We start from the raw sequence: 27700 nt of genomic DNA, 5'->3' as shown, positions 1-27700 counted from the left end.
GGGAGCTTCATGTGCTCCTAGTGTAGCGAATACATACATGGGCTAATTTGAATTAAAACACATCTTTAACGAAATAGCCCCCTTCTATGAGAACATACAGGCATGGCATAGATTTATAGATGATATTTTTTTCATCTGGTCAGGGAATGAACAAGATCTCCTACAATTTATTGAGTGGCTTAACCTCAGTGATGTGAATTTAAAGTTTACGGCCAAATACTCAGCAGAGAAAGTGGAGTTCCTAGATATTTGGATCATTGACGGCAAAGGTAACATTGAAGTTAGTCTTTTTAGAAAACCGACTGCGAAAAACACCATTTTACAACATAGCAGCTTTCATCCAAGTTGTCAGAAGGACTCCATCCCCTTTGGAGAATTCTTGAGGATTAGGCGCAACTGCACTAACATAAGTGAGTTCACTTTCCACGCAGAAGAACTCCAGAAGAGACTTCTCCACAGAGGATACCCCAGACGATTAGTGAGACACTCCATATAACGCGCCAAATATTACAACAGAGACGCCTTGATCTCCGGGAGGGATAAATCCTCACTTGATAAGATCGTCTGTGTAGTAGTTTGAACAATAAAATTCAGAAGGTACTACACAGGAATTGGAAAATCCTTAATGCCTGTGAAGAAGATAGTGCTCTAGCTCCCCCCATCGTAGCATTTAGGAGAAATTCCAATTTAAGAGACAAGCTGGTTCATAGCAGACCACGCTCACGTAAAGAACATCAGATGACTATTGATGGACTCCCTCCTATTTTAGGGAACCACAAATGTGGCAACTGCCATGCGTGCTCTTCAGCGATTACCACCCAAATTTGCACCTATGGCTCTAAAACAGCCAAACTGAAAAGTCACACAAATTGCAGAAGCAGTAACCTTGTCTATTTAATACTCTGCCCTTGTGGACTAGGGTATATAGGAGAGACAGGCAGAGAGTTTAGAACTAGACTGTCTGAACACAAATCTGCGATCAGAACGGGAAAAAGACAAGCCCCAATGGTAAGTCATTTTTTGGATCTGCACCACACCGAGAAAGAACTTCGGTGGTTGATATTGGAGAAAATTATTCCGAAAGCTGGACGCGACACAGACAAAGTAAGAAAAGAAAGAGAATCCTTTTGGATTTTCTATTTTGATACAGTCCGTAGAGGTTTAAATGAAGAATTGTGTGGCTGGTCACATAATTCCCTCATTACATTTGAGGTTGACCTGTTGGACATACTATCATTAGAAGTTAAATTTTGCATCTACCTTATATGTTTTTGGGTCTTGATTTAACCAGCACATATATACTCCATCAAAAATATTCCACCTTCTTGAGTGGTCGGTACTGCCCCGATGATCTCTTGTGACCAATTTCTCATTGGCTTTCTGAATCTATTGGTCTTGGGCATTTACTTCACCATTAGTGTATAGTTCATTAGCTAAGAGGCATTACGAATGGACTTGTCACGTACTGTCTTGCGAGCCCAACCATTTATCAACTGTTCCTTTTCGAACACCCAAGCAGTGGCGTGTCGAGTTTACACATACTTCGCTCACTGATGTCAGCACATTTTAACTTTTCGGGACTCCCACCCATGTATTTATCAAGAGTTTTTTTCTTCTCCTATTTTCTAACTATTGAATACTAGTAGAAACTTGGACAGTTATATTAAAAAATTGATATTTGTCTGATACTCTGTAACAGCCTTGCACTAGATAGGCTATTTTTATCCGGTTCTTTTGGCCCGCATAGTTAGCATATCCACCAGGGGTAGACAACAGAGCGCGTTTGTACTGTGTAAACCATGGTTGGTCTCACACTACAATATGGCGCCCGCAGTACCAAACACATTGCAATGGATCGTAAGCTCTTCTCTCGTGATTCCATGGGACACCTTGTGACTTTTTTCTGGCCAATCATAATTCAGAGTGAGATTTAAAATCCGCGTTAACATCACGAGTCCCAATGAATTTCCTCATGGTGATGTTTGACCTAGATCGACACTCTGCAATAATCGGGTAAGTCTCGCTAGCAGCTGTTGTTGTTTCGGACTAAGCGTTGGGCTGCATTTGTTACTCATGAATGGCGTATCGTAGATGTTAGTATCCTTTCAGCAGACCTTCTAAGCTTTGATTAGCATGCCCGTAAAGACATCGTAGCGTTTATAAAGGAATATAGCCTTTTCGCTATCTGCTTTCCGTCATTTGTGACGGGCTATCCAACTCCACATTTAGTATTTATAAGAACCTCAATGTAAAATTCCGTATAGGCTGCGTTTAGCTAGTGCGACGGTAGACACATGTCGGTATATGAGATAGAATGACGGTCAGGCAGTATACTACAAATATATATTTTGAAATATTGCTGTCATCTCCTCAGAGGCACCCTCAGCAGCAGTGAGACCTAACCGTCCTGGCGGCTATCCTACAGCGTACCGCGCGGAACTAAATACTTGTTTGAAGAAGCCCTTACACGCATTTGGATTAGCGAATCTACTACTTTCCAAAAAAGAAAGGGTAAGCATTCCTTTATGCCCTATACGTAGGTGGTGTCTTTGTGTAACGATAGACACATGATGATACATTAGATACAATGTTGGTTAGGCATAATACTTACAATATACATTCTGAAACATTGTTGTCATCCCCCTAGAGGTAATTGCAAGCAGCATTAAGATCGGACCGCCCTGGCTGTAACTATACAGCGGATTGCGCGGAACTAGATATCTGACTGAAAGTCCCCACACGCTTTTAGACTAGTAAATTCATTACTCTCGCAAATACGAAAGGGTAAGCACTCCCTTATGCCCTACACGCAGAAAACAAAATTTATTGCATTTTGCAATGTATGGTATTCCAAATAACTAACTTTTTTGTTCAGACGCTGATTGCCCCTGAGTCGACTAGACAGACAAGATTGCTCCTGAACATCATTATTCTGATTAGCATTTTAACTGTCTACTTTGTTATTCAGGTAGTTTGTTTAAGTATTACTTTCTTTGCACTTTTAGGCCTTACTTTTGTTTACTTTCAGGTGAAGGTCTCACACTTCTTTAGTCACTTTTAAAGGTCTTTTTCTTTATCTTTCACACATTGTGGTAACATGTTGGACTTGTAACATGTTTGGGGTGATCCTAGATGTACTGACTGTGGAGTTACTTAGGAGTTATGAAGTCTAAACGTATTGTTTAAAATGTTTCCTGCCTCATTCTAAAATTGGTATATTTAATTTTCTACAGAAAACCCCGTTCTATTTTAGGGCTTGTTGCCCCTCCTGTCGGTGGCCCTGAAGAAGGTGGTTCTCCACCGAAACGCGCGTAGGCCTACCCTACTCATCTAGAGGAGAGGTCCCAAGAGACCCAGCACCATCAGAAAAGAACTGTGCCAATTGTTGTCTCCTTCCCTTCATTATTTTGGGGGACTGTGCCAAACCTCTAAATGTTTACTGCTATTTTTAAGAGTATGAGTATGACTGATGTATGATTGAGAGTATGATTTGTTTTGTGTCATATTAGTCACGGGGTTATGTACATTCAAACATAAGCGTTTTCTGTTTTGGATATCACCAAATGAATATGTATGTGAAGTGTTTATAAAATAATGGATAGTATTTTCTAAATAGATCCTACTTAATTGAAAAAAAGTGAAAAAAATAAAAATTGTTACTAAATAATACCTTTTTCTGTTTAAATTTTCATATAATTTATTATGGTTGGCAGGTGAGAACTTGTTTAAGTCTCTGGTAAAGTAATATAGGTCCTGACAGAGTTTCTCCAGATATTCTCTTTGGCAGTTGACAGGTGTATGCAGCGGGAGTGCAGCAGAGGCCGCAGCTGGAGGCAGAGAGGAGGCCGGGGGCAGTGTACAGGTGTATGCAGCGGAAGTGCAGCAAAGGCGGCAGCTGGAGGCAGTGGGAGTGCAGCAGAGATGCAGAGACTGCAGCTGGAGGCAGCGGGAGTGCAGCAGAGGTCACAGCTTGAGGCCGAGTGGAGGCCGGGGGCAGTGAACAGGTGTATGCAGCAGGAGTGCAGCAGAGGCCGCAGCCGGGGGCAGAGAGGAGGCCGGAGGCAGTGTACAGGTGTATGCAACGGGAGTGCAGCAGATGCCGCAGCGGGAGTGCAGCATAGACGCAGAGGCTGCAGCGCGAGTGCAGCAGAGGTCGCAGCTGGAGGCAGAGAGGAGGCCGGGGGCGGTGGACAGGTGTATGCAGAGGTAGTGCAGCAGAGGTCGCAGCTGGAGGCAGAGAAGAGGCCGGGGGCAGTGGACAGGTGCATGCAGCGGGGGCAGGCCCGGTTCTAGCGGGTGGACCAGGCCCACCCAAACATGGGCCTGGCCCTGGCAGTGCCGTCTCGAAGGCCAATAGCAAATGGCCACTTTCATTTAAAACGTTCTGTTTTTCTTCATAGGAGTTGCGTGATTGGTCTCTCACTGACACCTCCAATCACACATCGCCTTTTAGAAAGGGGGGCTATGTCCCCGCCAACTCGTGCAGGGTACAATTGGGTCAGGGGAAGGGGACAAATCCTTTCTTTGGCACCGGACAACCTTAACCGTTCTGCTGCCTGGCTATTTCCTTTTCAATTCCACGCTGGAGAAAAAAAGTTTGTTTATCCGGATTCACCTTTCCGGGCCCTGCAGCTGCTTATCAGAAGGTAAGAGAATGTGTGGCAATTTGTTCTTTTTAAAATCAGGGAAGGCCCAGCAAGACACATGCTTCATGTATGCTTCATTTACAAAAAAAAATGTCCAGATAACTGTGGTGATTAATGATCCTGCTGGAGAGCAATCCTTTGTCTGTTGGTAGTTTTGAAATGCAGATAAACTGAAGAAGATGAGGCTGCAGCTGGAGGCAGGAGAAGAGGCTGCAGTGGGGCCAGATGAGAAGAGACCGAAGCGAGGGCAAGGGAGAGGAGGCCGCAGCGGGAGGCAAGGGAGAGGAGGCCGCAGCGGGGGCAAGGGAGAGGAGGCCGAAGCGAGGGCAAGGGAGAGGAGGCCGAAGCGAGGGCAAGGGAGAGGAGGCCGCAGCGAGGGCAAGGGAGAGGAGGCCGCAGCGGGGGCAAGGGAGAGGAGGCCGCAGCGGGGGCAAGGGAGAGGAGGCCGAAGCGGGAGGCAGGAGAAGAGGCCGCAGTGGGGCCAGATGAGAAGAGACCGAAGCGAGGGCAAGGGAGAGGAGGCCGAAGCGAGGGCAAGGGAGAGGAGGCCGCAGCGGGAGGCAAGGGAGAGGAGGCCGCAGCGGGAGGCAAGGGAGAGGAGGCTGCAGCTGGAGGCAAGGGAGAGGAGGCTGCAGCTGGAGGCAAGGGAGAGGAGGGGGGGGGGGTGGGGAGCAGACTAGAGGAGGCCGCATGGGGGAGGGGGGGCAGATAAGTGAAGGTCGATGAGGAGCTGGAGAAAAGGATAGGAAGACAGCAGGGCGGTGGCAGCGTGAACGCGTTAAAGGGAGCCGAGGATAAGGCGGATGAAAGTGACAACAAGCCCTGTCAGGGATGGCGGGGGAGGGGAGGGGAGGGGGCCAGGCCAGGCCAGGCCAGTAAGGCGATTATTACAGAATCCGCATTAGAGCGGTTAAAACGAGCAGAGAGAGAGAAAGCAGCGCCGCGGGCGCCCTCCTGGTGCTTTCCAGTTTGAAGAGAAATTAGGTAAACAGGGCTAAAGCAGTAGAAATACAGAGGTCGCGAGGAGTCCCACTGACTTATTGATTAAAACCGGAGATCCTACTGGTATAAGTGGAGGAATGGGGAAATAGAATTGGCGAGTTAAGCACTCATAAAAGAAGAACATTTCCCCAAATATGTTCTGAGCGTTACTAAATTACATACTAATAAATTACAACAAAGCACTCTTGTGCCAGTAAAGGAACAACGCAGACAGCGCACTGCATGGACGTGACCACCAGGTGGCAGTACAAGACTAAGAATACACAAGGAAATTTGTGCCAGGCTATCCGCTTATTGGGCTTTGTAAAAAGGTATATTCAAAACGCTTATCTTCACCCAGGTTTACAGTTCTCAATACTGGCGTCTTGGATATTCTTTAAGCAGATCTAGGATTACTCAGGCAGGTAGCCAACAAATACCACCATTCAGTGGGGTTTTCGGAAAAACCAACAAATAGGATTTTATGTTGCAAGTTACTATCTAGTGCAGCGTCCAGCGATTTCACTGCCCCTTGGGGCTTGGAATTGATGCTTGGTGATAGAGGATGCTTCAACTCCTTGGCTATGTGATGCAAAGGGATTTACACACAAATTAATGATAAGTAATTGTGCTATTAAAGGTACAGCGCTGTCCTGGTCGGAATCATTCTTGAAGAAAAAAACTGAGAGCAGAAGAAATAACTGAATATCCGCACCGTTTCTTCTACACACCGGGGGTCTTCAAAGGCTCTATCCAGTCTCCATACTATTTTAATATTTACATCCCTTCCTCAGCTACCTAAGAAATTTTGGGTGCGATTTTTACACATATGCTGATGACACCCAATTTGTCTAAATGGCCCTTCTGCCCATCACGAGGCTCTCACAGAAGGCCTATGTAATGTCAGGAGATGCACAGACTCAAAATGGCTCAAGATAAACATGGTAAAACTGTGATTTTAGTGGTTGGCAACCACCCAAGCCTGCTTCCCTCTCTTGCCATCTTCTCTCGGTTCCTTTCCTTATCCCCAAATTATGGTCAAAAGCCTGGACACCAAGGTAGCTGCCAACCTCAAAATGGATCCCGGTGTCTTTGAGATTGTTTCGACTTGTGCAGAGATCGAACTCGATTCTTCACCTCTTTTCTCTGCAGAGGGCTAGAAATCTGCAGCGGCCACCATTACAGGATCTAGACTAGACTAAACTTGCAATTGTCTCTATGTACTTCCCAGAAACAACTTCTTAGACTTTAAACCATCCAATACCATGCGGCTAGACTAGTGACATCAGTGTCCTGCTTCGTCTCGGCGGCCTCCATTCTTGCTAAACTCCAATGGTTACCTATTCGTGAGCGAATCCAATTCAAAATCCTATGCAATGTTCATAAAACCATCGTTGGGTCTTCTGAATTTTATCTTAACACATCCCTTAGGTTCACTACACTCACCATCCTCCATTCTATTGGTTGCCTCCTGCTTTAAATAAATCATCTTTGGTGGTAAATCCTGTTTCACATTGGCACCTCAACTTTGGAACAGCCTGCTATATGGGCTCAATCTATTTCTTCCCATCTTTCTTTTAGGGGAAAAAAATATTTAAACCTTTTTCTTTAACTCCCCTTTCCTCAACATCTATCAGATACGGTTTGATTATTTTTAGCACCATGAAACCCAAGGGCGAATGCCTGCACTTTTTAAATACTCTCCTGCACACAAGATAAAAAGGGAGTTATCTACTGCCCAAGAACACACAATGTGCTCAAGTGTGGAAGCTGGAATTGAAGACAAAATCTCCTGGATGCGATCAATAGATCCGATTAGAGACAAAAATGCACAGTTCCCCAGCTGGAGGAGTCAAGTTGAGCAGAAGCTGGTGAATTTAAGGCAATTCCACGTCAATTTGCTCACAGACTGTTACAACAAGAGATCGCCGAAGTGGCCGAAGGGAAGAGGCTTGCTGTGCCTGTGATGAAATTCCACCAAGGAGGTTTTAACTATGAATTAGGCGGATAGTGTGGTTGAAATTCCACTCGGTAGCAGGTTTTTCTGCCTGTGGCCTGTCCTCAACTGACCCGTCTGTAACTTTGTTTGAATGTACTGGGTTTATGGGAAAGAACCATCTCACGTTTCATATTTTAATTTATAACATTTTCTTATAATGTACAAAATTAGCCCCAAATCAACAGAGCAAAGCATTAAAAATAACACAAAAACACACAGTTGGTATACAATATATTGCAAAGGTAACATCAAAGAAAAGCCACCTCCAAAGCCCTTGAAAATTGCATAAGATAAAGACTTTCCATGCAATAAAGAAAAGGTTTGTTGGGGACAGAAAGTAAAGGGCTAGGGGACTTTAATTGCGTGCGAAATTTAAAGAGCAACGGAGCGCAATGAAAAGCCATTGCAAAAGAGAGGTATGACGCAGAAGAAGTTAATTTCCATCCGTGTCGTGCACGTGATTCCCAGCTGTACCTCTCATTGGATTCTGGAAATCGATTGTTCGTTGCAAGCTCTCACCTCCGCATGATGCCTAGCTCTACCTCTGCCTCGATCCTGGTAACTCGATTAATCCTTGTAGCTCTCACCTCCACATAATTTCCAGCTGTACCCCTGCTTTGATCCTGGTAACTACTTATCTTTGCAAGCTCTCACCTCCATGTGAATTTCAGCTGTTCCGATGCTTAGATTCTGGTAACTCAAGTAACATCTGCAAACACTCAACTCCATATCAGAACTATGCTTCTACTGTGCTTTAATTCAGTTCTAGTGTTAGTGACAAGTTTTTATCGAGAGTGATGCCCAAGGACTTTAAAGAGTTGGATAGTGTAAGAGAACAGTTTAGGGCGTCTAAATTCGTGATCCAATCTTGGATTGGTAGAGGGTTGTTTTTTTGGGGAGAAAAGTAGTAGTTCAGCTTTGTTGGGGTTCAACTTTAGGTGGTTGGTGTTAAGCCAAGTTTGTATCTTGATTAGTGTTTCATTCAGATGTATGATGTCACTTCGTGATTTAATATTGTAGTAAAGTTGAGTGTCATTGGCATATAGGTGATATTTGACCCCTGCTTGATTCAGGTTAACAGTAAGGGGCTCCATGAAGAGATTGGACAGGGATGGGGAGAGAATTGAGCCTTAAGGTACACCTAGAGGAACTAGTGTTGGTTTTGAGAAACAGTTATTGATTTTTGTTTGTTGTGAGCGATATTGCAGGTACGATGTGAACCAACTAAGTACTGTGACATTGATACCACTGCGGTTCTTGAGTGTCTAGATTAACCTCTTCAGTGCCCATGACGAGATAGTCTCGTCATGGAGCACGGTTGCGCTGTGCCCATGACGAGACTATCTCGTCATGAACCCCACCCACTAGTGCAACGCCCGGCACAGGAGGGGGAAAGGGCGTGGCACTGAAAGGGTTAATGCTGGGTGATTTACAGTATCAATAACTGCTAAGTCAAGTAGGATTCGGAGGCATACATCACCTTCATTCAGGTATCTACGAATGTCATCCGAGATATTGAGCAAAGCAGTTTCTGTGCTACAGCCTTTCCTGAATCCTGACTGCAAGGTGTCCTCGAGGTGGAATTCCTCTATATGTTGGTTGAGTTGTAGAAGGACGTATTTCTCCATTGTTTTGGCTAGGAATGGGAGGCTGGTGATAGGTCTGAGGTTATTGAGGTCATTAGAGTCAACCCCTGGTTTTATGAGTATGGGTGTGATTTGGCCTAGTTGGAGGGAGTCAAGTACATGTCTTGAGGAGAAAGATGTGTTGATGATTTTTGTCCAGAAGGGGGCGATGATATGGTTGAGGTTTTGTACTAATGTGGATGGGAGGGGATCATAGGTGTGGGATGTGGGCTTCAAGTGTGCAATTATATTGAAGATTTCACTTTCTGTCATGGGTTTGAAGGCAGACCAATTAGCATAATTTTTCAGTTGACAAAGATCATAGTCGACATTAGTTTTCTTGGGACCATTCGGTCATTAGTTAAATCTGAAGTGGGAGCAACCGTGGAGGGAAGTGAGTCAGTGGGGAGGGTTGGAATGGAAGACGGTTTTTCAAATTGGATAATTGATTTCTCAATTTCTGAAACTTTATCAGTGAAGAAGTTGACAATTTCTTCACAGCGTTCGTTGGAGGCTGTTTCGTGAGGGGAGGTAAGGGTACCTTGTTATTTGATGATGTTGAAGAGCTCCCTAGGTCAGTTGTTAGCGTGGTAAAGTTGGCTGCAAAACAAGGTGGCTTTTTCCCCTAAAGATGTGTTTCTTATATGAAAGTCTTGCAGGAGTGAGAGGTGCACTGTAGAGGGGTACCGACTCCATATCCTTTCTGACTGTCTTAGTTGTGTCCTCTCATTGTTCAGCTCGGAAATGAACCAGGATTTCGATTGTATTTTTGTAGGTTGTTTTAGTTTGTGCGGTGCTACTTGGTCAAGGACATCAATCATTGTTGTATTGTAGTGAGCGGGGAGGTCCTCAGCGGCGAGAGATTGATACTGTAGTTGGGCCCAGACCCTGGATTCCAGTTCCGTGAATGGTATTTGTTTGATATTCCTAGCCCAGTGCATAGGTTTTTTGTTTGGATGGGGCTGTGTGAGATCTGAGGTGTGTCTTGATATTAAATAGTATGTGATGGTGGTCAGACCAGTCAATAGGTGTGATGGATTGAAGTGAGATCAGATAACATTTGCTGATCAAAGCATCTAGAGTGGAGCCTTTACAATGGGTTGGTTCATTTTGGAGTTGTTTGAGGTCATTTATTTCAAGAAGGTTAGTAAGGAGGCGGACTTTGGTGTCTTCTGAGTAATTCCATTGAATATTGAAAATCGCCAAAGAAAACGTATGTTGAGTCAGTTAGGGAGAACAGCATTACTAAGTCAGTCAGTTCCTCTGAGAAGAGGGTGTGGTCACCAGGTGGGTGGTAGATATTGTGAAGTTTAATAGGAAAGGTGGCTTTGGTTGCAAGTTCAACTCCGAGGTATTTAAAACTTGAGTATTTTGAGGTCATTAAGGTAGCAAGATGAATTCCTTCTTTGTGTATGATTGTCCGCCTGTCGAATTATGGTACAGCCGGGAGGAATGAGCAGGTCTAGAATGGGTGTTGAGTGTTCATTGAGCCATGTTTCTGTGAGGAATGCAATATCTATTTCATTATCCAGTATAGCTTCTGCGATACCTGTGGCGTGTTTAACTGCTGATCTTCAGTTTAGGAGCATGCATGTTAGCAGGCTAGAACTATTGTTTGTGGTATGTAGTGTCTGAATAGTGGTATATTGAGCAGGCGGTCTAGGTGAGGTGAATGTTCAAGGGATTCTTTTTCTGCCAATGATTACTGAGATAGTGGACAAAAGAGCGTGGACCGTATTCTGGGTCATAGTAATGCAAGATTCTGGGGAAGCTTCAGCTTCCAAATCAGAAACAAGGCTGAGAGCTTGGTGGGGTCTGTGGGACGCACGACTCAAAGGAATAGTGGTCCAAAAGGGATGTTGGCTGATAGTCAGAGAACCTATAAGTGGAGACAACTTCTCCCTACCAGCATTAGGGAGTAGGTTAATTTGGCCGGGATCAGAAGGTCCCTTTTTTACATGCGAGACGTCTACAGCTAGTTAATCAAGTTTTTGTTCTAGTCGATTTAGGAGCTAGGAATGTATGTCAGTGAAGTTTCCATCTATAAAAGAGGGTGTATATGCATCAGGTCTTGTCGTTAAGAAGGGTGAGTGAGCTTCAATATAGGGAGGGCCTGTGTCATTAAGGTTGGAGAGGCGGACATTTTGTGTGAGCTGAGAAGGGTCCAAATTAGTAGAGAGGGGCGAGTCCGAGGCGAGTGGACTGGAGTTAGGGCTGGCGTCATCGGGTTCTAGGTGTATTTCGGCGAGTTTTGTTACAGTTTGTTCGTTGGCTAGGGTGAATGCTATTGAAGTCATTCTAGTGATAACTTGGCCAAAGTGTGTGCCAAGGGGGGCAGCATGGTTGTTGAGTGTGTCAAGGGTTCAACAAAAGTGCATAACGAGTCAGTGAAGTCAACAGTGTGCGAAGATTTAGTTTTGGCGGTAGGAGGAATAAAGGGAGAAGGGAGATTGGGGCACAAGACCATGTTGTGGTAATGTAGCGAGAAGGGACGGAAAGTATCGGTCAAAGATGGTGAGGTTATGGTCTGTTAAATTAAACTACCTTTAAAACGTCTATCACAATTATTTCACTTACACAACCACTTTGTTCAATTTGCTAATTCTTGTTCTGTTAATATTCTTAATCTCCTACACAATGAATTATTAAATGTATTCATCTTTGTTTACAGAGATATAACAACGTGTACTTAATCTAAATATAGTATTGAATTGATGTGGGAACAGTGACTTGCAAACAGGAATATCGAATTATATCGGACTTGGATTAAAATATTCAAATCCTCTAAAACTGCTAAATACTCATTTATAATACACTACTCTTTGCACATGTCAAGTTAAGTAAGTTCTATGACCGCTGTGACACATTGTGTTCATATTACAAATCAGGGGACTTATTACATATGCAGTTCAATAGTGAATATGAAACATACAAAAGGTGATGGGAGGAATGCTTGCAATGAAGTGTATTCGCAGGTAATCTTCCAGTGCAGTATTCCAACCCATTGTTCTTTTGCCAACCATGATGCCTCAGTTTGGGCCCAGCTATATGCAAATGTAGGTTAATCTTTCTAATCCCAATGTATAATCTCTTAATGACATCAAGATCATGAATTTCTTTATATTCTTTACTTTTCAATGTGTGCATGTGTGAGGAATTTATATGGCCCAAGCAGATGTGATCATGTTTGAAAAACTCCTCTAAGTTGTTTTTTTTTGTAGTATGGAATGTGTGTTAATCACAGAGCAGATGATTTTCATGCTTTTACTACAAGTTCAAAATGAATAGTTTTTTTTGTTTGCCTTTAACCAATGTTGTTTTTCTAATACACGGTTAACAATAAACTTACCGTGATCCAAAATGATGCCTTTAATCCAGCTTGAATATTATGCTTTACAGCGTTTTCTTATAACTGTTTTTAGTCACACTATTTTCTTTCGCTTTCCTGCTTTTCTATCTTATGGTTTCTTCACTTGCTCTTAGTCTTCAATGTTTATTTGTACATTAATATATCTTCCTCACATCTGTTTAATGTGTTTGGTGATTTATAGAAGTTAGGTTTCTACCAAAATGGTTATATACACTCTATATTATGGGTTTTAATTAACGGTGATAGTATACGTCTGTATCATTTTTAAACACTAAAAGTTTGTTTTAGTCACAGTTTTATTTATTACTCTTTTTAACATGCCTACATTCTTTAAGTATGTAATTAGATCAACATTTGGCTTACAAGGGATTTGGCTGTCAGAGAGCTCCTCTAGCCACTGTATCTGGTTCCAAAGATTGTGTTTAGTCATTTGTAAAAAATAATGCAGCAGGTACATGGTCTGTTTAGACAGAGCACACTTTTGAAGCACTTCTACTCTTTGGAGTCATGCACCAAGGCACAGATTCACAAACTATTTTGTGTACCTAAATGGTAGATCTGTGTGTTAAAATCAATTGTGATAAATTCTACATCCTGATTCATAGGATCAGGGTAAGTCGCAATTTAGGTATGATGCGCTTTCCACCAACGTAAATTCAGACTAAGGGACAGAACATGGGCCATTTCAAGTTGGGATACCCTGCAGAATTGCGTCAACAACTATACACTCATATGTTGCAGAGCTTCAGATATCTCTTGCAGGCAGCTTCCCACCCTGCCAGTCACAAAGCAGTACAATTTCAGTAACTCTACAAGGATAACCAATGTTATGATGATGATTACATTCTTTCTCATCTTTAAAGAACCTCCAGCCACAAAAAAAAAAAAAAAAAAAAAGTCTATATGTCACTAAAATGTACGTACGAGATACCAGTGTTAGCAATATAAAGAGTGGGGTAGATGTACACAACCTGCACATGGGGAAAGGAAGTACACTTGCTAAGTGATCTGCGAAACAAAGTGGCGACAGTACAGTACCTCCTTTTCGAAGTAAGTAGATTGGGATGACGTAGAGCATCACATGCTGGATATAATACACTTCCATCTCGAAAGGAAGCTAGGAAAGGAGAATAAAAGGAAGCCATTATTAAAGATGGTGAGAGCAGTTAAAAGCAATTCATAAACCTACACACAATACGCATTACGGGCAATCACGACCCACAGCGAGTTTTTTTCTGGATGCGCACCTCTTTCGGGCTCATTGGTGCACAAGTCGCTGTGACAAACCTTGATCCACTGTTCTGACACTACACAGTTGGGAACCACTCGAGTGCACATCAATGGTTACCACACGGCCAGACCATACAGGTGACACATGGCTGCAGACCAAAAGAGAAACAAGTCTGTGCACAGCGACTGGATGCCAAATCAATCCACACCAACTAGGCACCACATTAAAGCACAAACATGTAATGCCAAATAGGTACCCAGGAATCGGATTTCACATTAATGCAAAGCAACAAGAGCGATGCACAGAAATCCCATTAGTACATACTGAGTAGTTGTAGTGCAGTTTACTATCAAATGCTCACTTTTTACCGACAAATGGTCATAGGTGCCACATCAGTGCATAAGCAGATGTCACACAAGTGCAAACCCACCATCACATAAACCCTAATCAATCAGGCATCACATTGAGGCACACCAAACAGATACAGGGTCGAGGTATAACAATCAGTCATGAAATAGTCAAATGACAAGATCTACCATACTTCACCAGCAAACAGCTTTTGTATGATGAATAAAGAGATTCACTCCACCCATCAGCAACAAACTGGCAAATGAGTGGAGAAACTTCTTTCTGTTGTGAATTTCAGTATTATTGCAATCAGTCTTGGAACACATTTCTCAGATACACCAACAATATTAAATTAAAATGTTTCTCCCAAGGAGGCAGAGTTGGCCAGGCTCCCGGACAGAGGGCTTTCCGTGAAGCTCCAATGCTGCTCCTGCAGCAGAGCTTGGAACAGTGGCATCTGATGAGACAGAGGCAGGGCAAGATCCTTGGGGCGGACGGAGGGGCCACAGCATGGAGTGATCCGATTCCAGGCCCTTATCTGCAATTTAGGCCCTCTGACTCTCTTTCCCCTCTGCCACCAAGGTTTAAACCCTGATAGCACTGTGGACTCACCTGCCCATTGTCTTGCACACCTATGTTTCAGAAAAGCATGTGTCTTTGGACTTAAATGGCTAAATCGAAAAGAGGTATATGTGAAAGAACTCTTGTAGCTTATGCACCGGGCTTCAAACTTGACACCTTTACGACTGGAGGATGGCCCTTGGGCAACAATTAAATAAAGGTGATCCCAGCGGTGGCTCCTCCGCTATGGTGGAGGAGCGTCGCACCCGCTGCTAGCCAGCTTAGGGAAAGAAAAAATAAAATGATGATAAAACAGTATTATTTAATTTTTTTCTCTGGACGGAGCCGAGTATTTGGGGGCAGGGCCATGACAGGCAAGGAAGGGGAGTGGTGGGCAGCATTGCTGTAAGTGCGCATGATGGTTTGGCCGGCCTTCTTAGGATGGCCAAACCGTCATGTGCCTTGAAAACTCGCTAATCCAAGCTGCATTGTGGGTGGAGAGAACAGCAGGCGTAGGCTTCCAGTCACCTTTGGAGTGGAAAACAAGCCCACTCAGGCCAATCCCAGTGGTTCTCTTATGCTGGCCAACATGAGGGAAGCGCTGGGATTGGCCGTGGGGAGTCTGGGAGCCTCAGCACATACACATCAGGAAGAAGGGAGGCAGAGCGGAGATTGTTGAGGAGCAGGTAATTTAACTTATTTATTTTGTCGCTCGCCTCCCCCCCCCCCCCACCGCATACAACTCTTCCGCCCCATACCCCTACAGCCACTCTGCCGCAAGACCAGCTGCTACAGGATGCCCCCCTCCGGCCACCGGTCCTAGGAAATATTTTCTTAGGTAACAGCTGTCACTGGGGACTGCAGTGAGGGGGAGATGGCATTGGATTCCTGGAAATAGTATTAATGGTTGACACTCAGATTATAGAGAGTACACCAGAAAAACTTCTAAAGTTTTTCTTTAAATACACGAGGGACTGAACAATATGGTAGTTAGTCTTAAAGATAAAAAAATATGAGCCAACTGAATAAAGATCTCCGCTAACTCTCACAGTTTTTGCCTTTAGAAAATTTATATTTGAGGGAAACGTATTAATAAGTGTTTTCATTCTTGCTTCTTTGAAAAAGGAAGACTTCAGCGGGGTTTTACCTTTCTGCACGTATTTCGGCAAAACGAAAGAAGGCCATGATCTCTCGTTTCAAATTATAAAGTAGTGGAACAAGATTCCTTGAAGCTCATCTCCGCAACAAGGCTGCGCTGAAACGCTTAGTTTCCTCAGGGGTCAAACACAGGTTTCAAAGCACCTCATGTATTTAGACACTGCAGCTAAGATGAGCCATCGGGCCCAGAGGAACCATGAGGGTAATGTTTCAAGGGCTGCACTCTAAGCAGCAGGAAAAGACACCAGCCACTTGGGCTTGGGCTGAATCTCCTAGGAGGAACCAAGTGCTGATCCCAATCTGGAACGCTGCCCACGCAGCCGGGGCTAATTGATACACGCCCCTAGGTACTGACGTCAGACGCACAGAGCACGGCAGAGCGAAGAGCATGTCCACATCAAATCAGCCTCAATTTGCTAAATAAGAAACGTTTTGTTTCCCGTGATTTATGGAGGTTTAATGGTACGCGAAGAAAACTGTTCAGTAAAGAATACATTATTTTCACTGAGCACACGCCTCAGCCAATTGTCATTTCAGAGCAGGCACGGTGGTGAAATAATTAATTTCATAATACCTGTAAAGAAATTAATGTCGAAGCGGGGCAAGAGCCACTTGATATGCCAAAGCTTTGAAAGGGGATGACCTCATGCAGTAAATCTAGAACTAATAATCAGAAACCGGTACCTACTACTCTAAATGACGGATTTAGGTCCTGTGGTTTTTCCTGCTTCCGCCGTTTTCCGCCCCCTTGACAGCCCCTCACTCCTCCTAGGACTACTGATGGAGGCTGCTGTGCGGCCGCACCAAAGTAGGCCCATCAGCGGCTGGACCGCACCCAGGGCCAGAAACCCAGGCCCTTTGCACTCCCACAGATACTCAGTTTCAGATCTCCATGCCTCACCCCAGACGCAACAGTAACTGCTGCCTCACATTGCCTCTCTCCACAACTGGACCTTTCTCCTGCATAAACTGCTGGTACACTGCCACCCTATGACCGAATGTCATCACAGTAACCGGCGTCACACCATCCCCTTCGGCCGAGACTTCCCCGGAACAACTCAGCTGCTTTCTGACCAACACAAAGCTGCTCTGTAAACACGCTACCGAAGTCTGGGACACCATCTCCATCCTCACTCCCGACATGACCTTCATCACAGAGACCTGCCCCGCATTCGCCCCGGACATCACCATCACAACACTCATCGGCTTCAGGATGAAACACAGTGACCGCGCCAACAGATGCGGAGGCGGCATCGCCATCGTAAACAAAGAATCAGTCTGCACCACCACCGATGAGACCATGCCAACGATCATGGAACACATGAACTTCCAGCTCCACACAGATGACAAAACCACCATCAAAGGTAACCTCGCCTATGGACCCCAAGGACCATGCACCAGCCTCAGTGATGCCATAGCGGAATTCATCACCCCGCTCGCCACTGAATCCGATCACTTCGTATTCCTGGGAGACCTCAACTTCCACCAGGACAACCCCACTGACACCAACTCCACTGACCTCCTGGAATGATTGGACATTAGCAGCCTTAAGCAGCTGGTCACAGACCCCACGCACAAAGCAGGACACGCTGGACCCCATCTTTAAGTCCAGTCACAAAATCAGATACAGCCACACCACGTAACTCACCTGGTCGGACCACTCCATTGCATGCTTCACCATCGCCGGACCTCCCTGCACCACCCCAACCCCCACAGTGCACCCTCCCACAACTGGACCAAGGTCACCCAGCACCAACAGACAGACGCCCTCAGCATCACCCAGCCCAACGTCACCTCAGAACTGAACCATGCAATAGAGAACTTCAACGCCTGCATCACTAGCGCCGCTGATCGAGTTGCTCCTACCAAACTGGCCAGAACGCACAGATCCTCCAAACGAGCCAGTTGGTACACCCCAGAACTTAGCACATCAAAACGCAGATGCAAACAACTGGAAAGAAAGTGGCGAACCAGCAGGAACAATACGGACCGAGCCACCCTTCAAGTCGGCCCTCAACAACTACCACTGCCAGCCAAAGCAGCAAAAAAGGTTCCCCGACACACCAGATCAAGACCAGCGCCAACCAAACCAAGGAACTCTTAACCATCGTCCAAGAACTCACCTGCCTGTCAGCCACCGAAAACTCGAACACCTCCTCACAGGAACTCTGCGATGCCCTCACTGACCACTTCCACAACAAGGTAGCAACCACCTACAGAAACTTTGATCCCTAACCCACCGACCTCCTCAGCATCCTATCAACCACTGCCACTAACCACCCGCTCACCATATGGGAGCTCAGCATTCCGAACACAAATACTCAAATGAACTCCATCCACTCGAGAGCACCCACCAACCCATGCCCCCACTGACTGTTCAACCTCGGAACAGACTAAATAAGCCACCGGCTCACCACCATCTTCAACACCTCCATTGTCACCTTTCCCGATCCTTGGAAACACGCAGGGGTCAGAACCCTCCTCAAGAAACCCTCTGCAGACCCCAGGGACTAACGTCCTATCTCACTGCTCCAGTTTTCCACCAAAGTCCTGGAGAAGCCCATCAACCTCCAACTCACCGAATACCTGGAGAGAAACAACCTGCTGGACCCTTACCAAGCAGGATTCAGAGCAAATCACAGCACTGAGACAGCCCTGATCGCTGCAACAGACATCAGCACCCTACTCGACAGAGAATCACCCACCCTGATCCTGCTTGACCTCTCCGTAGCCTTCGACACAAGTTTCCCTCAATACACTCTTCAACCGACTGCGCCAGATCAGAATCACATATGGCGTGCTCAAATGGATGGCATCCTTTCTCATGGGGTACACCCAGAAAATCTGTCTCACTCCCTTCATCTCACAAACAAGCGCACCATCTGTGGTGCCCCTCAAGGCTCTGCCCTCAGTCCAACCCTCTTCAACATCTACATGACACCACTCATGGTCATCGTCAGAACCCACATCATAATGACAGTCTCCCACGCTGACGGCACCCAGCTCATCCTCTCGCTCTCAGCGGACACCACCAGGATGAAGACCAACTTCCACAACTGTATGAAGAGCATCTCAGCCTGGATGAACAACAGCTGCCTGAAGCTCAACACGAACAAAACTGAAGTACTGATCTTCGGCAGACCCACCTCCCTCTATAACGACTCCTGGTGGCCATTGGAACTCAGATCCACTCCCATTCCGAAAGACTATGCCCACAACCTTGGCATCATCCTGGACAACAAACTCTCTATGAAATGTCATATCAACGCGGTCTCCTCAGCCAGCTTCAACATACTCTGCATGCTCCACAAAGTCTTCAAGTTGCTCCCCATCATCACCAGGAAAAATGTGACGCAGGCCCTCATCACCAACTGGCTGGACTACGGTAACACACTTTGCAGGCACCACCACCGAACTCCAGAGATGACTCCAGACAATCCAGAACGCAGCAGCCTGACTGATTCTCAACCTTCCAGCACCCGAGAGCCCTCCACTGACTACTCATCCATAAAAAATGCCAGTTCAAAATCCTGACCCGCGCCTCTGCCGCACTGGAGGACGCTCCTTCTCCTACCTCACCAAGTCCTGGAACACCCTTTCCCTCCACCTACAAATTTCACCCTCACGGATTCACTTCAGTTAGGGACTCAAGACCTGGCTCTTTGACTAGCACTACAGCACAGTGCCCGGATACCCTCTAGGTGATAAGCAGCATTATTTAAGTACGGATTACATGATTGATTGATTGATTGATTGAGTTAAACTTCACATGCTGGCACTTTTAAGAACTGCCGAGACCTGAATAATGTTCAGAATGTAAACACTGATCCCAGTAGGTCCACACCTGAAGCAAAACTTCACATATGCCTCAGGAACTTGGTCACCTGACACCTGTGATATCAGACAGGTCCCTGCACCCTAAGCTCTGCATATGTGAGAAATGCCATAATAATAGCCCATCTCCCCTAGTTTTGTGGTACAATCCTTTGCTGCTGCGATCCAACATTGCTGAACACCAAGTTACTTACCTTCTGTAGAGGCTCCATCTAGCTGCAGATTCCTTAACTTAGAATTATTCTCAGGCATCCGACTGAATCCGGAAATTTTTCATGAGCAGTACCGCTGTGCACCTGTAAGTGGCACCGATCGGCTCCGTGTGGTGCTGTCCGGAATTGTCCGTGCCGGATGTGGTGTGCGCGGTGCCTATAGAGGTGCCACCCCCGCGCACGGATGTTAGTTTCTTTTTACAACTTTCAACAGCAGGAGCATGAAGCCGTGAAGAATACAGACCACTGGTGTGGAAATCTAGGGCCCTGAAAGGGGAAAGCCCCATCCCTAGAAATCCATTTGAAGAGCGGGGAGGAAGGGTGGGTCAGTAATGAATCAGCAACTATATAGAGAGTCTACCAGATAAGGCATTAGCAAAAGTAAGTAACATGTTCATCTGAGACTTCTAGTCATAGATTCAAGACCTTAGAATAGATACCCAAGCAATACCTCGCCGGAGAAGGGTCTGCGAAACACTTTCAAACCAAAAAGTTCTACATGATCGAATGGGCAAAGTGCCCATCCCTGCGGACCTGACTGTCCAGTCAGTAGTGTTTAGTGAATGTGTGCAGAGAGGCCCACTTCGCTCCCTGGAAGATGTCCAGGACCAGGACTCTGCAAACGAATGCAGTGGCCGCAGCCTCAGCTCTGGTGGAATGAGCTCGCAATCCCTCAGCGGGTGGCTTCTTGGCCAATGCGTAGTGGATCTTAATACAGAGCATGATCTATCGGGAGATGGCCAACTCTTGCACAGTCTTTCCCTTCTTCCCTCAGACATATGCACAAACAATTGGTCATCCAGCTGGAACTGTGCTGTCAAGGTAGAATTACATCGCTCTTCTTGAGACCAGTCGGTGAAGTTGCTACTCCTCTTTAGAGGGATGTGGCAGTGCGTAAAAAGTAGGCAGGGTGATTGACTAACCAATATGAAAGGAAGTGACGATGTTCGGTAGAAAGGAAGCTCTATTTTGAAGAACCAGCTTGTCAGGGTAGATGTTTAAGTATGATGGCTCGGATGGCAAAGCTTGAAGCTCACCAACCTTCCCGGCAGATGTTACTGCCACCAGAGAGGCAGTCTTGATGGTAAGGAGCCTGAGAGGACAGTTGTGCAAAGGCTCAAATGGAGCGCACATAAGGAATGTTAGAACTAGATTAAGGTCCCACTGAAGCATGATGGAAGGAGAAGGAGGAAACATATGTTGCAAACTTCAATAACCTATTTCAGCAGGGGATGTGAAAAAGGGTGGCTGGTCAGACAACCACAGAAAGGCTGATATAGCAGAAAGGTAGCCCTTTAAAGTGGCCAGGGCAGAGCCCTGCTGGACAAGGGAAAGATTAAAGAGGAAACCTGAAAAAAGGGGAGCAGAAAGGGGGTCAACCTGTTTTTCTGCACACCATGCCACAAACTTGCACCAACGGCAGGCGTAAACAGCTGTGGTGGAGAGGCCACCTGGCTGACAGAATAACATCGCAGACTTCAGACGGAAGATCGAAAGCTGTCAACTGTCGCTGCCTAATCTCCACGCAAGAAGGCGGAGCATTGACAAGTTTGGTTGGAGAACCCTCCCTTCTGCTGAGACAGAAGATCTCACACAGAGGAAGTCTGATCGGAGGACCGATGGACATGCCCAATAGCTCGGGATACCAAACACTCTGAGCCCAGTCTGGGGCAACAAGTATGACTTGTGGTTCTGGAATTCTTGAGAACTCTGGGTAGGAGTAGGATGGGTGGGAAAGGCATGCAGGAGGCTTGAGCTCCACTTGAGATGAAGTGTCTCTGAGCGAGAGTCGCTTAGGAAACTCCAGGACGCAGAACAGCCGACATTGTGTGTTTTCAGGGTTTGCGAACAGATCTAACCCAGGCTGTCCCCACTGCTGAAAAAGTACTTGCACCACCTCCAGATGGAGATGCCATTCGTGATCCGTTAGGCTTCTTTGGCTGAGTTTGTCCACCCTGGCGGTGAGAGCCCATCAGGTGTTGAACCACCAGGGCTATGCTCTCATGTTGAGGTGGTAAGACTGGCGTCGGCCCGGATCCATCTGTGGATCCAAAAGGCCCCCCTGGCGCCAGAGTCACGGCCCTGGAACCGGTAAGGGCCCCTCCCGAACCCGCAGTGCCCAGAGGCACACTGGCAGGAACAGGTTTCTCAAATAATATGAGTATGGCCTCATAAAACTCATTCAGTTGAACGGGGGTCACTCCGGCTACTGGAAACTTGGGGAAGCACGGAGCAGACACAGGCACCAGCTCAACCGTAGAGCCAGGACTCACTGGCAGACGGATGAGGTGAAGTCCTCTTTGACTTTTTACTCTTTCTTCTCGTGAGACCTACCCTAGTGGCCCACCAACTTGGACTGAGACGAGGAATGTGGACCTTGCGACTGATCTTGGGACCTTTCTCTTGAAAGGGATTGAAAAAATGGTGGTGTCGCTCATTGGGCAGCAAGGAGCTTGAGGGATCGCTCCCTCAATGCCTTGGGTTGCAAGGCACAGCAAACAGCGCAGGTCTTTGCATCATGGTTGTTCTCCGAGCACCAGAGGCAAACGAGGTGCAGATCCGTCACTGACATCTGTCGATGACAGGCGTCGCAGGGCTAGAAGCTGATTTTCCTAGTGGACATCCCTGCCTCACCAGGAGAAGAATGACAAAATGTTGAAAAAGCACAATCAAAAAGTGACTGAAGGGGAAGCTCTTTCCAGATCTGTGTTGACTGGTGTGGAAAGAAAAGAACTGATGTCAGCGCGCTGGGATGGCGCCTATATAGGCACCGCGCACGTCACATCCAGCGTTGACTACTCCACATGGAGTCGATCAACGCCACCTACCGGTGAGATGGGGTTCTGCTCAAGAAAAATGTCTTAATCCAGTCGGACGCCTGGGGATAATTCTAAGGTAAGGAATCTGCAGCTAGAAGTCTTTATCAGATTATGCTTTGCAGTGCATCTTCCATAGGGGAACAGACAGTAGCAATGTTAAACGATGTTAAAAGGGGCATAAAAGGCCAAAAGCCCAGAAGATAGTTTCTGAATTTTACATAAGCACCACAATGTATTTTAAACTGCCATCTTGATTTTCAAACCCTGGCTTTCTGAAACCCACAATAATGCAGAAAATGCTGCATGACATGGGATGGTGCTTTACTCATCAGCTATGACCTAAACTAATTGTCTTAGGATAGGACTTAAACTAACTGAAATAAATTAAATGAAATACCAGCATTTGTAAAGCGCACAGCTACCTCCAGAGAGGTGTACCGGCACTGGGGGCCGTCGGGAAGATTAAGTGAGCTATTGCCCAGAGTCACATGGTGATGGGCTAACCTGCCACTGGCGCCGGGGATCAAACCGTGAACCCTGTGGCCCGAAGTCAGGCACCCTGGCCGCTGCACCACACCTCTTCCACTGTAATCCACTTTGCTTTTATTACTCTTAAAAACAAGCATTGGCAAAGCTACAGGAACCAACCGGGAACCAAAAGCAGACCTGGCAAAAATGTTCTAACCACACTCTCTTGCTCCTCTCCTTTTCGCTGTCCTTTCTTTTTCCTCTTCCAAGTGTAAAGCACCTGATGTGTCTGCTGTAATTATCTGCAGAAGCTGGAGAAAGTTGCAGGGGCGTCAACAGCAGATTTCTGCCTTCAAAATACTGGCCTCGAGCAGTCTGGGTCTACATAGCTAATATGTCTGGATTTAATGCGCTAACCCAAGCTCAGTTAGTAAAATAGATAAACTAACATGGGAGGGAGCAAGCAGGAGAGAATAGAGAGGGCTATAGCTGGAAAGTAGTTGCTCATGCAGTTCCTTGCAAGCACTCAAGTGGAGGGGGAAGGATATACCCAAACAGCCAATGGTATTAGGTGAGAGTTGAACACTGGGCTAACCAAGCCATGATTGACAAAGTTTCAAGCCAACGGCTGAAAGAGACTGGTCTAGGAAAGCCAATGGTTGAAAAAGCAGGCTATGTCCAATCTATGTATATTCTAAGCAACAGATCTTTTTGCGCTGTCAACATTCAGACCAAATAAAAGAAGCCTTTGGCAGCATCTATAAAATTGGCATAAAAAAATGCAGAAAAAAAAAAAGAATGGGGCAAAATCTACCTTTTTTCCCATGACTGTCTGTAGAACGAAACTGGGTTAAAATAATGTCTGACTAAGCTCTTTAGGCGAACTGGGGAAAAGAGCGGATTTCTATTTCAGGCCTTAGCTCCTTTACAAAATTAAGTAAGCAGATAACAGTGAAATCTGCACTATTTCGAACACAAGCCTACTGTTTTAGTTTTGCAGAGGTGGGTTCAAGGACACCAAGTGCTACATTCCTTTATCCAGTCGCTGGCGGTGGCTGTGATTAATATTTACTGGCACTGCAGGCGAGCTTTCTTCTCAGAAGAGCACCAGAGCATGGAATCCTTCATCAGCCATTAACTGAATGACATGCACAAGCAGTCTGCAGAAATGTGGAGAGTGCCGAGGAAAGAGTTTTACAACAGGCACTGACAAATCTAATAAGTCTTGCCTATGCAAGAGCTATTGGCTTTGCCAATGTGTTTTAGCCATGTTGTACACCAGTGTGGGTGCTGATAAGCACAGTTAAACATTAGTGGCATAGAGGAGAGTGACATGGAGTGGCATAGAGTGGACAGGGGTCAAGTGTCATGCAGTAGAGGGGTTGTAGGATGGAGTGTCATGAAGTGGAGTGGTGTAGAGTGTCATGTAAGGAGTAGAGTGGAAGGGCATAGAGTGGGGGAATGCAGAGTGGAGTAGTGTGTCGTACCGTGTCAGAGTAGCATACAGTGGAGCAGCGTGCAGTGGCATACAGTGGAGTAGAGTGTCGAAGAGTGAAGTAAAGTGGCATGGAGTGACTTAGAGGGAGTTGCATAGATGTAGTAGAGTGTTGTGGCGTAGAGTGTACTAGATAGCAGTAGAGTGGAGTGGCACAGAGTGGAGTAGAGTGCCACAGAATGAAGTGGCATAGTGTGGCGTGGAGTTGAGTGGACAGGAGTGTCATAAAGTGGAGTAGTGTGGCGGGAGTAGAGTGGAGGGCGTAGAGAGTAGTGGCATAGAGTGTCAGAGTGGAGTGGCGTAAAGTGGAGTAGGGTGTCTTAAAGTGGACTGCTAAAGAGTGCTGTGGAGGGAGTAAAGTGTCATGGAAGGAGTAGAGTCATGCAGTGGAGTACAGTGGAGGGGTGTAGGGTGGAGTAAAGTGTCGTGGAGTGGCATAGCGAGTCAGAGGGGAGTGGCAGAGTGGAGTAGAGTGTCGAAGAGTGGAGCAACTTAGAGGGAGTAGAGTGTTTTAGAATAGATTGTAGAGTGGAGTGGTACAGAGTGGAGTGGCAGAGAGGAATGTTTTGTAGTGGCATGTAGTAGAGTGGAGTGGCTAGTGGAGTAGTGTGTCAAGAGTTTGGCATGAAGTGGCATTAGGGAGTTGTGTAGAGTGTTGCAGTGTGTCACAGAGTAGCATAGAGTAGGGTGGTGTAGAGTGGAGTGTCATAGTGGGGTAGAGTGAAATAAAGTATCAAAGTGAAGTCGAGTGGTGTGCAGTAGTCAAGTAGCGTAGTGTAGAGTAGAGTTATGTAGAGTGCTGTGCAGTAGTGTCATTTTGGAGAGCGTTGTGTAATCGAGTGGCGTGGCATGTCGTAGAGTGGCGTGCCGTAGAATGTCTAAGAGTGGAGGAGCCCAGAGTGGAGTAGCATGTCGTAGAGTGGAGCAGCGCGTCAGAGTGGAGTGACAGAGTGGAGTGTCAGAGTGGAGTGTCAGAGTGGAGTGTCAGAGTGGAGTGTCAGAGTGGAGTGTCAGAGTGGAGTGTCAGAGTGGAGTGTCAGAGTGGAGTGTCAGAGTGGAGTGTCAGAGTGGAGTGTCAGAGTGGAGTGTCAGAGTGGAGTGTCAGAGTGGAGTGTCAGAGTGGAGTGTCAGAGTGGAGTGTCAGAGTGGAGTGTCAGAGTGGAGTGTCAGAGTGGAGTGTCAGTGTAGTGGTGTGTCGTAGAATAGAGTGGCACGGTGTAGAATGGAGGAGCAAAGAGTGGACTAGAGCGTTGTACAGTGGAGTGGTCTAGAGTGGGGTGGCATAGTGCGGAGTATGCATGGTGGGATAGTGCACTGCCATTACAGGCAACACATTTTCAATTGAAATTAGCATTACATTTGCAGAAACATACAGTTTTACTGATAAAAGTATACAGCACACAAGCAACGATTTGTGGAAATGTCTTCACCTAGTGTATTGATTTCGTTTGATTGTTTTAAAATATTAGTTTTCCCCCACACTTCAGAATTACAAAAAAGGGCTTCACTTGTGCTTCCCTAATTCTAATATACCCTGAAAATCTGCACGGTTCATTTACAGACATTTAAATTTTGTTGTGAGCTACAAAAAAGCCGTTACTTCCACAAAAGATTGTCAAATAAATCCTCTCAGTTTGAAGTCAGAGAAAAAAAAGTAAACACTTAGCTCCCTTGAAAGACAGAGCCTGACATTTGACATCTGTTGGACTTGGCATTTTTTGCAGGGTCCCTGAACTTTTTACCTTCCTCCTGAATTTTGTCTGACCTATTTTTGTTGGTTTGACTCTGAGCACTTTACCACTGCTGATCAGTGCTAAAGTGCGTATGCTCTCCCTATGGTAAATTGATGTATGGATTAGTGACTCCATAATTGGCTGGTTTGGTTTACTTGTCAGACCCTAGTACAATGCACCATGGGTGCCCAGGGCTTGTATATCAAATGCTGCTGGCGGGCTTGCAGCACTGGTTGTGCCACCCACAGAAGCAGCCTGTAAAGTGTGGCTAAGGCCTGCCATTACAGAGCCTATGTGCAGTCTGGTACTGCCATGTTGACTGGGTAAGTGCATCCACTTGCCAGTCCCTAAACCTTCCCTTTTCTGCATATCAGACACTCCTATGGTAGGCCCAAGGGCAGGGTGCATTGTAAGTATAAGGTAGGACATGCCCTGGTGTGTGTGGCATGTCCTAATAGTGAATTACAGCCATTTTCGTTTTTCACTATTGCAAGACTACCTGTTCCCCATAGGCCAGAATGGACAGTTTGATTATTACATCTTATAATCCTAACTGACTCAGGGAACTAGGTAGAAATTAGAGTTTAGTATGCCTGAACGATAAAATGCATCTTTTAGTGAAGTTGGTTTTAACATTCTGTGTTTGAAAATACCACTTTTAGAAAGTAGGTATTTTCTTGCCTAACCATCCAAGCCTACCTCTGCTGGGTTGTGTATTCCTTGTCTGGGGTTTGAGTGACAGGGGCTGGGGGATTCCAGGAGACAGGGTGAGTCAGCATAGGACTGAATAGAGAGATCTGCATGCAGATGGGTGGGAGAAGTTGCACCTGGGACCTGAATAGGGCTGTGCCTTCCCTCCACAATGCTGGCTCCACGTCCTGTGGTGCGTCTGATGTCCCTGGCCTGCACTGTGAAAGGAAAGAAGGAGTCTTGTCAACAAAGTGCTCCAGGACTGACCAGAACTGGTTTGGACTAGGCAAAGGCCTCTCTGCCTTCAGAGAACAAAGAGAAACTGTGTATAAAAAGGGGGACCCAGACCCCAGAACTTTAGATCACGTTTGGGAAAGAAGAAACCTTTGCTGAGGAGAGGAACCAGAGAGACTGGGGAGAGATTATCCCTAAGCCTGAGGGATTGGCTTGCAGTGGTTGCCGGACTGCCAAAGAGAGGAGAAAGGAACTTTGTGTGTACTTTATTCAACTTGTGAAGGATCTCCAAGGGC

General features: G+C 46.0%; 1 protein-coding gene across 1 annotated transcript in view; it reads right to left on the bottom strand.

The window, feature by feature from the left end:
- The window catches only part of TMEM164 (transmembrane protein 164), a 287129-nt gene that overhangs the window by 22494 nt on the left and 236935 nt on the right, over window positions 1-27700 (bottom strand). The window contains exon 4 of the mRNA XM_085608175.1: window positions 13660-13738. Coding sequence (XP_085464301.1) covers window positions 13660-13738 — 79 coding nt within the window. The remainder of the gene's footprint in view (window positions 1-13659; window positions 13739-27700) is intronic.

This window comes from Triturus cristatus, chromosome 5_2, assembly GCF_964204655.1.
Source record: "Triturus cristatus chromosome 5_2, aTriCri1.1, whole genome shotgun sequence".
In the NCBI taxonomy this organism is placed as follows: Eukaryota; Metazoa; Chordata; class Amphibia; order Caudata; family Salamandridae; genus Triturus; species Triturus cristatus.
Note: the sequence above shows the minus strand (reverse complement) of the source record. Positions and strands in the feature narration are given on the sequence as shown.